The sequence below is a fragment of the Aedes albopictus genome, chromosome 1, assembly GCF_035046485.1.
Source record: "Aedes albopictus strain Foshan chromosome 1, AalbF5, whole genome shotgun sequence".
Lineage (NCBI taxonomy): Eukaryota > Metazoa > Arthropoda > Insecta > Diptera > Culicidae > Aedes > Aedes albopictus.
The window spans coordinates 24,536,287-24,547,990 of NC_085136.1; the positions used below are offsets into that span (position 1 = coordinate 24,536,287).

The 11,704-nt window shown below is 45.6% G+C and overlaps 1 protein-coding gene across 2 annotated transcripts; it reads right to left on the minus strand.

The window, feature by feature from the left end:
• Window positions 1-567: 567 nt before the first annotated feature.
• On the minus strand, window positions 568-7,848 carry LOC109415244 (uncharacterized). 2 transcript variants are annotated; one of them, XM_019689139.3, is made up of 6 exons: window positions 7,671-7,848; window positions 6,290-7,614; window positions 5,437-6,198; window positions 1,078-1,990; window positions 840-1,013; window positions 568-774 (listed from the first exon to the last, which is right to left on the minus strand). In XM_019689139.3, the coding sequence occupies exons 1-6, from the start codon at window positions 7,686-7,688 to the stop codon at window positions 688-690; spliced, it is 3,279 nt and encodes a 1,092-aa protein (XP_019544684.2). In that variant the 5' UTR covers window positions 7,689-7,848; the 3' UTR covers window positions 568-687. The 2 variants fall into 2 exon arrangements, with proteins under 2 accessions (XP_019544684.2, XP_062700211.1); XM_062844227.1 differs by having other exon boundaries at window positions 6,290-7,801.
• Window positions 7,849-11,704: the final 3,856 nt, after the last annotated feature.

The following is an 11,704-nucleotide window of genomic DNA, read 5'->3' on the forward strand; positions in this document are numbered from 1 at the left end:
CATCGAAAATCGATGGTGCTCTAGAGCAACCATGGGAAGTATAGAGGGTTAAAAGAATCAAAAGAACCGCCTTCATTGAAAGAAGGGAAAGTTTTTAGTGAAACGGCATTAGATGTATTTATAACAATAACTTCAGCATTGAAACTTAATTGTTCCGGTGAGTTACGCAACATTCACAGTTTGGTTAGCAAATCTGCCGCTAGGTTACGCTAATGTAAATGTAAATGTGAGTCTTCGCAAATGGAGGCAAGCTGCCTCCTCTTCCATCTTTCTCGTGTATGTTTAGGAGAGTGAGAAAGAAAAAAGAAAATGCTGGCTCCGCCAATGCAAGTGATTCAGGTCTAATTCACTCAATATTCAAGTGATTATAGTCTGGTTTACAAAGCGTGACTGCTGTGACGAGCAGGAGAATGGTGGTGAACCATTGGCCAGGACATGTTGCAAGAATGCCGGATAACAGCCCTGCAAATATTGTATTCGCAAGATATCAGGGATGTACAAGACGACGAGGAGCATACACAAGACAAGATGGAAGGTATGGATATGATTTGAAAAGTAAGAGGATGATGAAATATTTGAGAGGTCTATTTGTTAAAATTGTTTAACTTACACAACAATAAATATAAAAAATAATATCTGAAACGTACATCACTGAATGTACAGAAAAATCAATGACTGCAACTCCATTCATTCGACAGCAGCGAAAATCTGCATGCTACGTGACACAAGTTCCAAAAGCTTGTGTGCATGTTGCCGTTCCTCTTGTGAAAGGTTCTGGAATGAATCCAAATAAAATTAAAATAGTACCTACCCTGCATAGGCATTTCGAACCAACTTACCACGAAAGTGTTATCCAACACCAGAAGTTTACACCCTTCGACGCCCAACAACGACAGGAAGAACATCAGGTGGGGCAGTACTGCTGAATTGCCGTTGAGGCACCAGATAACGGTGCCGTCATCGTCCACGAAGTCCACCATCAGCCCAACTATGTAGTCCATTTGGAACGCAACCTGTGGAAGACACGATAAAAGGTTGCCAATTTACAAAACACGTTAGCAAGAATAAAGCACTTACCGCACCCAAAGCTTCCTGCGAGCATTTCGTTTGATCGTACTGGAAGTTCAACCGGAGACTTCCGGTTTCGCCCAGATATCCGGGCAACTCGGCCACCATCTGGGTTATCAGCCGCAGCTTGAGGGCCATCAGTTTGTCCATGCACGGGAGCGTCATGTTGGCCACGACAAATTTTCGGTGGTCGGTCAGGAGGTCCAGCTCAGCTCGACAGAGCCCGACACGGACCTTGAATCGTTCGATTTCCTCCGACGAGTAGGCCGGCTGGGTGTGGTTCAGGACTTGCCTCGCTTCGTACACGCGTTGCAGGTTCGTGCTGACGGTTTTGGGCTTGGACTGTTGAAATTTGATGGCTGGATATTGACAGCGTAGATTTTGGAGGAAGGCGGCCAGTTCGAGGAAGAGGTAGTTGTAGGATAACATCGTTCGCTCCGGTTCAATCATCTGCCGCTGGACAAGATCCAGCTGGTTGGAGATTTCGAAAGTGTTCAGAACGTTGATACGCTCATTTTCGAGGACTTGCAATGGGGCTTTCAATTCTTCCTGATGTTCTGTTAGAGATTTCATAAGCGTCTTGTGAAGCTCCAACGGCAAACTGATCGCGTGGAGGGATTCTGCCTGGACTAGCAGTTCGCCCAGCTTGCGAACGTCGTGCTTGAACTGAATCAGATCTCGATCGTATTCGTGTGCGTCGTGCTTTTGACGAGCTTCATCCAGGGATTTTTGTAGATCCTCAGCTCGTTGTTTATACCAATCACGACTGTTGAGCTTGTTGGTTTTGAGATGTTGCGAAAACTTTGTGAGGAGATTGAAACGAACGTCCTGCTGAACAAGAATAGTTTTCTGGTGGAACAGTTGTTTCAGGACGGAAGGCATCTCGGAGATTTTTGGGAAAGATTGATGCAACTGACGATATCTGGAAGTAATGAAAATTGTTTGAAGGTACGGTGTGGAGTAGTTTAGTTCAAGGGAAATAGAAATTGTATTTAACTACCTAAGGACTCACTTGACTATACGTCATCGAATCTATAAGTAAACCTTGTGATCATTTGATATGCAAAATCTCACTTGTCCGCCCAGGTACACATCCTTTCAGAAGTGTTGTCAGGAGTGATATCTCTACCGCATATCTCCTGAAACTCGACCTTTGCTCCAGGAAGCGTTGGCTTTCAAAGAGCACGTGCTCCGTAGTCTCGTCGCAATCTGAACATTCTGGACATATGGGGAGCCTGCACGCCCGCTTACGCGCCTCAATCTCTTTGTTCAGTGCTAGTTTAGCCGCCCTGTACTGCATATCAGTCCCATCTTTGCTGGTTTTATGCGATTCACGGCAGTGTAGGCCTTGCTTCGCTCCAATCTACCCTCATCGGTGAGAGCTTTTTGCATCCTCCTACTTACTCTTAGGCAGGATGCGCGGTGTTCCACGACACCACCACTATACCGGTTTGCGTCCATTTCAGGGTAGGGATCGCCTTGGCATTGCGGCATTGTATGCACGGCTTAGGGTCCCGACTAGATCAGCGCAGGATAGATCGTCGGTGTTACTCTCCATAAGCAATCGCTCCACAAATGTCGGCTTATCGCAAGGTCAGTCATCCCCGATGACCTTCGGCTGTGACCGTCTTCCTCCGTGTTCCACCCTGTATCGAATCACCAGATGGTCATTGTGCGTGTATCATGGACTCTGCACCGTTGCTACTGTAGTAAGTTTTTTTGTCGCCTACATTCGCGACATCTACGTTCAGTGTAGCCATAGCTACGAGTAGAGCCCAGCCTCTCAGGTTAGTCATGCGGCAACCCCTCTCAACCGCCCAGGCGTTGAAGCCTCCACCGGGGCTCAATTCCACTAGTGCGCTTGATAGCGAATCCAGCATAGACGAGAACTGGTTTATCGGCCGCCTGGGAGGGGCATAACAACTGCAGTAGTACACCCCGTTGATCTTCGCTATTGCGAAGCCCTCGTGCGACATGGAAATTATTTCCTGGCCGGAAAACGACCGGTTGGGTCCGGTAGTAGGGCGATGTCTGACTCCGAGACTGATTGCCACAGCAACTGTTGTGTGGCTTCACCGTGGTTCAGGTTTAGCTGTGTAACCTTTATTATCATCGGTTGGTTCGACCTTCTCACGTGCCTGGACATTTAAGCCCACCCGTCGTGTGATCCTTGTTCACCGTGCAAATCAGGCATTTTGGTGTCGAGTGGCACTCCCTAGCGATATGGCCTTCCCCTTCGCACCTTCTACATAGCTTGCTCCTGTCGGGGCCTTTTACATGCCTACGACTTATGTTCTTGCTCAAAGCACTTGAAGCACGCCACTGGCGTCTCGTACAGTAGACGTTCGGTCGGTGCAAACGGTTGACCTGCAATGCTTTTTAACTGCAAGTCCGGTAAGTGCAACAAATTTGCAGTTATCGCACCGCTATCCGTCAAAACGGTGCGCCAAGTTAGCCCAAATGAACAATCGAATGAATTTTTCTTTCATTTAACGTCAATTGATGGGTTGTTGACGCCTATCTGACGTTGCAGTTATCGAATTTTGTTCGCTAACTGAAACGTAAACATGTTGCAGTTATCGAACGTCTACTGTATATGCTGAGGGGGCACATGGGCCTACCTTGATCTTACCGACTGCAGTCGCCTTGCTCACCTCCCCTGCGGGGAGCTTGTTCGTGGAGATCTGCGTGCCTGCCGGGCCCTTTCGTACGCAGATCGATGCACTTGGTGCATCTCCCTTGCACTGCTGTGCTGCGGCTGCAAGCCTTTCTGCGTCGGTGATCTCGTCCGGTGGTCACTGGAGTGTCGCCTCCGCCGTTAGGGCTCTTACCAGCACTTTTTCGTCTAATACCTTTTGAGCTAGTGCCTTGTAGGAGGTACCTTTCTTGAACGCCTCCTTCAACACTAGCATCAACTCTCCTGTCCTGGCAGCCTGGTTACTCGCACTGGCCGTTCTTTTTTCCTCTTTGGCTTTCCGCCCGCCGCTGCCAGACGCTTCTTGGGCCGCGTCTCCTCGGCAGGCTTCGGACATGCAGCTCGAAGCGTAGTGCGGTTTGACCTCTCCGCTACGGTTCCGGCGAGCTGCATGGTTTCGTGCTGCACCGTCGCATTACCAGGAAGAGGAAACTGTCGGTTTGGGTGGACCGCTCCTTCTTGCTCGCGTCAGCCGCACTCAGCTCTTCGACTAGTAGATCATACTCCTTCTTGGCTAGAGCCAGCGATTTGTGGAGCTTCAACAGGCCCTGTTTCAGGTCCTTGATGATGGTAGTCCGCCCACTCGTGTAGCCGATCAGCTCATCCAGCTGTTCGGCAACCATCAACCATCTTTGGTAGTCCGCTCCTGTTGCGGTTCAGTCACCGACGAACCGACGTGACAGCTACAACAAATTCAAATTGATTGTCCGCGACTCCATGACGAAACATAGCTGAACACTACCGCCACCTCTATAACGGTTCGCGTTGGTTTTCTAGCTTGATCCAAAACCCCCGTGTGTTCATATAGGAAAAGGTTCGCGTCTGCGCTGATTTGACAGAAGGGTTCGCTCGCTTTGCTGGTCGACCGTTAAATTAAGGGGGAACAGTTTTGAAACACCACTGTCACGTCGGTTCGTCGGTGGTTCAGTGCCCGCGTGAGGTCCTCGGTTGTCAGTTGCGCTACCTCGTGCTTCTCCTGTTGAACCTCCTGCCATCTGCTGGCTGGTGGGTACATCAGCCCCATCGTAGTGGCGATCTCGTCAGTTCTCATCGCGCGACCGGGTTCAACGCCGTTACCTCTGCTTCTCCACTCTCGATCACATAGTTGTTGTTGATGGATTTAGAAGTCTATTCTGTTGGGTCCCCCTTAGAGCCACTATCCATCACTGCAAATGAAGTAGTCGCCAATGATCCTGGTCGACGCTGTCGTCCGTCCCATAAAACCATGGCGTACGTTCCAGAAGCGTGTCCAGCTTAGGGAACTAACTGGGGCAACTAAGCAGGTTCAGATGAACACTCTTGATTAACGCTGATCCGGCTCTGAGCCCAGTCCCCATAAGGGCCTGGGCCAACTCTCGGGTGGCCTCCCTGCTTGCATAGATAACGGTTTGACGGTTTAGATTATCGTAGATGATGGTATCTGTAACTATTCCATGCTTAATGGGTTTCGACTTCGGTGATAATTTGAAAATCCACTGCAATATCTTTCCCCAGCTACATATAACACTGATCAAACTTATTTTGTTCAACTGTTGTGCAGCAGATGACCTTGTCTTGAACTCAAGTGAGCTTGTGTACGTTAGCCGTTACGAAATCGTGTGCGAAATTCGACTGCGATAATAATGAATTTAGAACAGGTGCAAATCTCGCAACCATCCGTTACGTTTACTTACCGATCGAACGCATCCTGTCGCAATTCCTGGATGTCGTTCCAAATTTGTTCCATGCATTCCTCCAGCTTCGGAATGACCTCGTACTGCTTTCTGAGTTCGGACTTGAGCCGGACAATCTCCACCTGAAGTGATACAGCTTCGGACAGTTTTTCCAGCGTACGTTCGGCGTTTCGGGTCCATCCCCCGGCTACGAGACCATCGCCGATAACCATCTCGTCATCATCATGAGCACAGATCAAGAGGATTTCCGGATCTACGGCTTCAGCTACTTGGGCGTAAGGTGCATTCGTGTAGTAGTATTTGTCCATCAGTTCCGTCAGAACCCGCTTCAAAGGACTGTCGATGAGCAAGCTGGTCAGTGGACGAACTCGTGACGGAATCTTTTTGGTCGTTTTCGGTGCGGAAAACACATTCAGCGGCAAAACGTGATACGAGTGTCTCGACGAGAGCTGGTTGATCAAATCGATCATCGGATCGTGTTCCTGGAAAACAGCCACATGCAACAGATCCGCGAGGTGAGGCATGGCCAAAGCTGCCACCTTAGCCGCAAGGCTAGATTCCTTGAACTTCAGGTGCTGCCAGACGAAACCGAGGAAGTTTTGCTTCAACGGCGATTGATCGTCCGTTTTGAGAAGAAAGTATTGGATCGCGGCCATGCCCTGGACGGATTCCAGTGAAAGATTCTCGGGGATATGCTGCAGCAGATGAGCCGTTTTCTGACGAACCTCCGTCTGAAGGAACACAGCCAGGAGTTTTGCTTCACTGAAACGAGGGAAAAGAAAAGCAAATTAGTGAGAGTTGCAAATTTGTTTGCAAATTGCCTATGTCACTAGAGAGGGTTTACCATACTCACGTGAACTTTCTAGCGATTTCGGTCCACTCTTCGATGGAATCCTTGCCCCGCTCGGCTCGAACTGCGCGCTCTCTGTCCATTGTCCCAACCGCAAGATGCTGCCTTTGAGCAACTACAGTCAGATTGAGCATTTCCACTGCATGCGAGAACTCTTTCGAACGTGTTTCAGAATTCGCCAGGTACTTTTCCAGGGAAACGCGAAACTCGTTAATGGAACTTGCTCGAATCTTTGGTGACAATACCGCGGCATGCAAACAGTTCTCATTAATTTCCAATTCCACTTCCAGCTGCGCAATTTTTCTTTGAGCTTGAAGCCATTTATCCATACGACCCAGCATGCTATCCACGGAGCCTTGCATCTTCCGAACCAGACTTTCTATATCGTGGCAGAGCTCACTGGCCACTTCTAGGGATTGCTCTTCCGATTGCAACCCAGCTAAACAGCATTCTTCCTCCTCGCGTTCCCCCTCCAAATCTGCCTCGAGAAGCTCCCGGACATCCGGAACCACACTGTCTTGTTCATCCAATCGATCTTCAAGCTCCTTTCTCTTTTCGTCCAACACTTCCGCTTGGGATACTGCTTCCGCTAACTTCCCCTCGTAACGCTTGCATGTCCCTTCGTAAGCCTCAACCTCCTTCTGGGCTACCACCGCCGCATTCATCTCCAATGTCATCAGCAGCTTCCGAAACATTTTACTCCCATTTATCCGTCCCTGCAGCTCGTCGATCCGGTCCTGGTAATCCGCGGCCAGCGCGTTGTTCATCTTCTGCCGGCAGAACCCCTTCCGGTTTTGATCCGAAGTCTGCATCCGACGGAACACCTCCACCTGGAACACGTCATGAATTATCTCCCACAGCTTGCGCGCCGATTTGATCCACCGCTCCAGATCCTCCCCCCGGATAACGTTCAGCATCGGAAACCGGCCGGTGCCGAACCGCAGTCCCAGCTGTTGCATCTCCGACTGGAACTCCTCCACCGGCAGCTGCACCTTCCCACCATCCACCACCACCGAGAGCGGTCGGGACAACACCCGGCGCAAGCTTATCAAATTCTGTTCCCGGTTCTTCTTCCCGCTCATCACTCCGAACGCATACTGGGGCTGATCGGATCGGATGCGAATCTCCAGGTAGGAAGACTTCCCAAAAGCCATTTCAAGCTGCAGGTCCACCGGTTCCGCGTGATTCAGGAACCACACCAGAAACCGAATGGCATACGAAGAGGGCGACCGTTGTTGCTGTTGAAGGCGATCGTGCCGGAGCAGGTTCAGACCCGAACGGAAGCGAAGCGAGTGGTCGTCAAATCCAGGAATTCCGGAAACGGTGAGCTGCAGAGAAGATCGATAATTCATGCTGTGCCTTCAAAAATGCACTTTTAACTCACGCTTTCGATGTACAACATTTTGTGGCCAAGCTATTCTACTAAACTATTACAATTTTTATTATTTTCCAAGTTAAAAATTTTGTTTTTTTCTGTTTTTTCAACACTTTTTTTTGCACTTTTCTGATAGTAAACAATCCGCGGTTTGGTTTTTTTCCTGGCTGGACGTTGGCAGCAATGATTGAAAAGGGTTATCCGAACAGGTCGAAAATAAGCTCTCGCCGAAAGATATCTGGCCACCCGGATAAAAACTAACCATAGGGTCAACAATCAATATTCTCCGTGCAGTCACAGAGAACAGACGTCTATCTTCGCTTTCTGCCTTGTGTAAAACTTTGTAACGGTCATATCAGAGTATGTGGTTATGCTCCCGTTGCGCGGCGCTAGCGTCCCATCACTTACATTGTTGTGTTGTCATATTTGTTTCCAGTGCTCGCCGTTTTTGGCAGTTTGGCGCTCGTGTCGCTTTGTGGGCTAGTGCATTTTAACGATGAACACTGCCATCGTGGTGTCAAATCGACTTTATATGTGGGGCAGTCTCCGTTGGTGGCGTTGAGGTACACTTAAATCCTTTACACACGATTTCGACGTATTTTTGTTCGAGCTTAAACGTCTGTTCTCTGTGGTGCAGTTGAAACCCGAAATGTTCGACTGGCGAAGTTGGGTTTTTCTCCAAATCCGTGCGTCGGACCTAACTTCGGAAGTGGTGCGCTGTATAGCACACCAGGTTTACTATACAGCGCACCATTTCCAAAGTTAGGTCAAACGCATGGATTTGGAGAAAAATCCAACTTCGCTAGTCGCCCGGATAAAAAAATACCATTCATTACATGGTAAATATTATTAACATATGACTGGTTTTATTGTTCATAATAAAACACATAGTAGATATATTGTTACTTTTTACAATAGAAATCAAACCCATATAGATCGTACAATAAGTGAACATTAGCTTTATTTGTGACTAATTGATTCGATTGTTTTTCAATAGTTCTATAAAAATTTAAAGTTACTATCAGTAAAAAATAATTTAAGTTGTTTTTAAATAGTTGCAAAAGTGCCTGCAAAGTTCTCATGGACTTCTTATTAAAAAAAGAGTTTATTTGTCAATTACACTTAAAAACAATTCGTAACAAATAAATAACAATAAATATTATTGTTGCTTGGATCTTGGCTTGGATCATGTTTGTATAATCAAATACAAAATCACTTGACATATTTTTTTATAGTTTTCGTTCTAAATTTGAATACAATAGATGTTTCGGTTATCGAATTAATTAAGCGAATAATTAAACTTCAACGACTGACAGACGTCAAGCCGCGTTGGCAGAGGAAGCTCTCAATGAATAACTGAGGAAGTACTTATAGGAAACTAGCTGAAAATCAGGTTTTAGCCAAGTGAGGATGTTACGACAAGAAAAAGATGAACAATGATTTTTCTAATGTTTTCCAATAAATTAAAGGAATCCAGTAAATAGTAAACTATCATTGATAACAATACAAATACAAATAAATGTCAATTGAACCGATGTTAAAATAAACATGCAATAATATTTGTTGTTATGTAAACAGATTTCGCCTTTGAAAAACCAGAGAATTCATATTTCTCGGTAACATTTTTCCCCAGCATTTACAGATACTAATGGCCACATGAATTGTGAACGATTTATGGTATGGATCATTAGCGTGGTTCAAAAAATCGTTTTTGCTCCACACCGCTTATTAGATTCCTAACCAGATTATATGCCTTCTCACAAAATTTGAGATCATTTGGTTGAAAATTGAGACTGCACAAGCCTGTCAAAGTTTGTATGGGAATTACTATGGGAAAACGATGTTTTTCATTCAATCGACCGTAGCATTTCCACAAGTGCCCTATTGGGTTAATCGACCCTTGGTAATACTAGGCTACTCTATCAGCTACAACTTTGCCGAAGACCGCATTCAAATCGGACGCCTCATTAATTACTTATCGATTTGTATCCAACTGGGCAAACTTTAGCTATGATCCTCCAGCTTCCCAGCAGGCAACATTGCTGCATATGGCGCCAAAGATAGCACACTGAAATCATGGCTACTATGTTCCACTGCAGAATGCAGTGATGCCCATTGATTAGTTTAACCATCATGAGTAAAGATTTCGATTCTGGATAAAAATCGGTAACTAATTAATGAGGCGTCCGATTTGAATGCGGTCTTCGGCAAAGTTGTAGCTGATAGAGTAGCCTAGTATTACCAAGGGTCGACTAACCCAATAGGGCACTTGGGGAAATGCTACGGTTTATTGAATGAAAAAAGTCGTTTTCCCATAGTAATTTCCATACAAACTTTGACGGGCTTGTGCAGTCTCAATTTTCAACCAAATGAGCTCAAGTTTTGTGAGAAGACGTATAATCTGGTTAGGAATCGAATAAGCGGTGTGGAGCAAAAACGATTTTTTGAACCACGCTAATGGATCATACGACCTGAGGTCTGACTTGTGATATTTGGCAGTTATTTGAACAGATTGAAGATAGATCTTATCAACAGCTGCCAAGCAATACTTACCAGACAGACATCAGAGTGTTTGATTCTTATCATAAAATGTGCCTATTATTCTGGCGGCCGTTAGTGCTCGTAAATGCTGGATATAAATGTTAGGGGAAAATATAAATTCTATGGATTTTCAAAAGCGAAAACTGCTTACAAACAACAACAAATATTATTGTATTTTTATTGTAACAACGATTCTTTTGATGCCATTCAATTAATTGTATTTGTATTGTAAGAACAATGAAAAAACATTAAGATATATTGTTTTCTTTTGAAAATTGCCCTAAAAATGTCTCATAAAAACACAATACATTCTATTGTTTTTCGCGAAAAAGTGTATGAAAATTTTCTCAAAATTTTATGGTTAAGATACATAACGACCACCATTTTTTATTGTAAAAGTGCCATTTACCATTCGCCGAATGGTATAGAACAATAGGGGTGATGGTGAGTGTGCTGTGTAAATTACAATACGTTTAATGGTGAATATTTTTCGAAAAAATGGTGTTGTAACAATAAAATTTACCGTATTTTTATGATATTTTTTATCCGATTTTCAACTAAATTGAGTATATGGGACTGGCAATTCGCCCGTGACGCCAGTTTCATCAATTTTCAACGACCCCGTTCCTCCAGTACATCATTTTTGAATGACCACAAGGAGGCGGCGCTTTTGACGCGTCTCACTGTCAATCGTGTTTTCATTCACTCGTTAAAAAGTCATCCCAAAACAAAACCATCTTGGAGCAAACTTTAACTTTTTTCATACAGTCCGGATTCGCTGGTTGGGTCACGACTGCGCCCCGATTAGCGAATCGTGTTCGTTCGTTGGGGCAACTGACAACTGATCAAAATGCTCTAGACACACGCAAGTGACGAGAAATACGTCACGGAACACTCACATACTTTCGTAAACGTTCTGTATACAGGAGCTGTGATGCGACGGCGGTCAGACGTCAAACTCGTTTTGACATCTATTTTGACATTGACAGTGCTTTTTAGTTGGGTTTTGCCCCAACCAGTGAACATTCAACCATCGAGACAGCCCATCTAACGAGCTCTCAACGAACGAATCGTCACTGTATTGCTTTTTTTGCACCGTATTCGACTCCCTGCAGAAATTTTTTGTCACACCACAATATGTTCCCACCAGTTTCAGCATACATTGGTTCGTTTCGCTGCTAGACATTTTAAGCGTCGGTTACACTTTCTGGGTGGTGTATGGAATAATCGGTTTGTTTACTTGCTACTTTCTTTGGTGTTTGACGTGTGAACAAATATTTTAGACGATTGAACATTTGCGTAAAGCTAAGTTTCGTGTTGCCAAGTAGAGCGCTCAAGTAAAATTCCCTCTTTTTCCGCAAGTAATTTTGACAACTGATCCAGTATGGGGAGAAACGTTACTTTTCCTTACGGAATAATAGCGCGGACATTTTTTCCGCAAGGAAAAGTGACAGCTCCATTTGATTCGCACGGGAGGCGTTATAAGTGTTACACTTTTATCT

Coding starts and splice junctions, on each gene's coding strand:
- LOC109415244 (XM_062844227.1), bottom strand. CDS start 7,638: ATGAATTATCGATCTTCTCTGCAGCTCACCGTTTCCGGAATTCCTGGA. Junction 1,991..5,436: donor CGACAGGATGCGTTCGATCG/GTAAGTAAACGT, acceptor CATTACTTCCAG/ATATCGTCAGTTGCATCAAT. Junction 1,014..1,077: donor CGCAGGAAGCTTTGGGTGCG/GTAAGTGCTTTA, acceptor TGTCTTCCACAG/GTTGCGTTCCAAATGGACTA.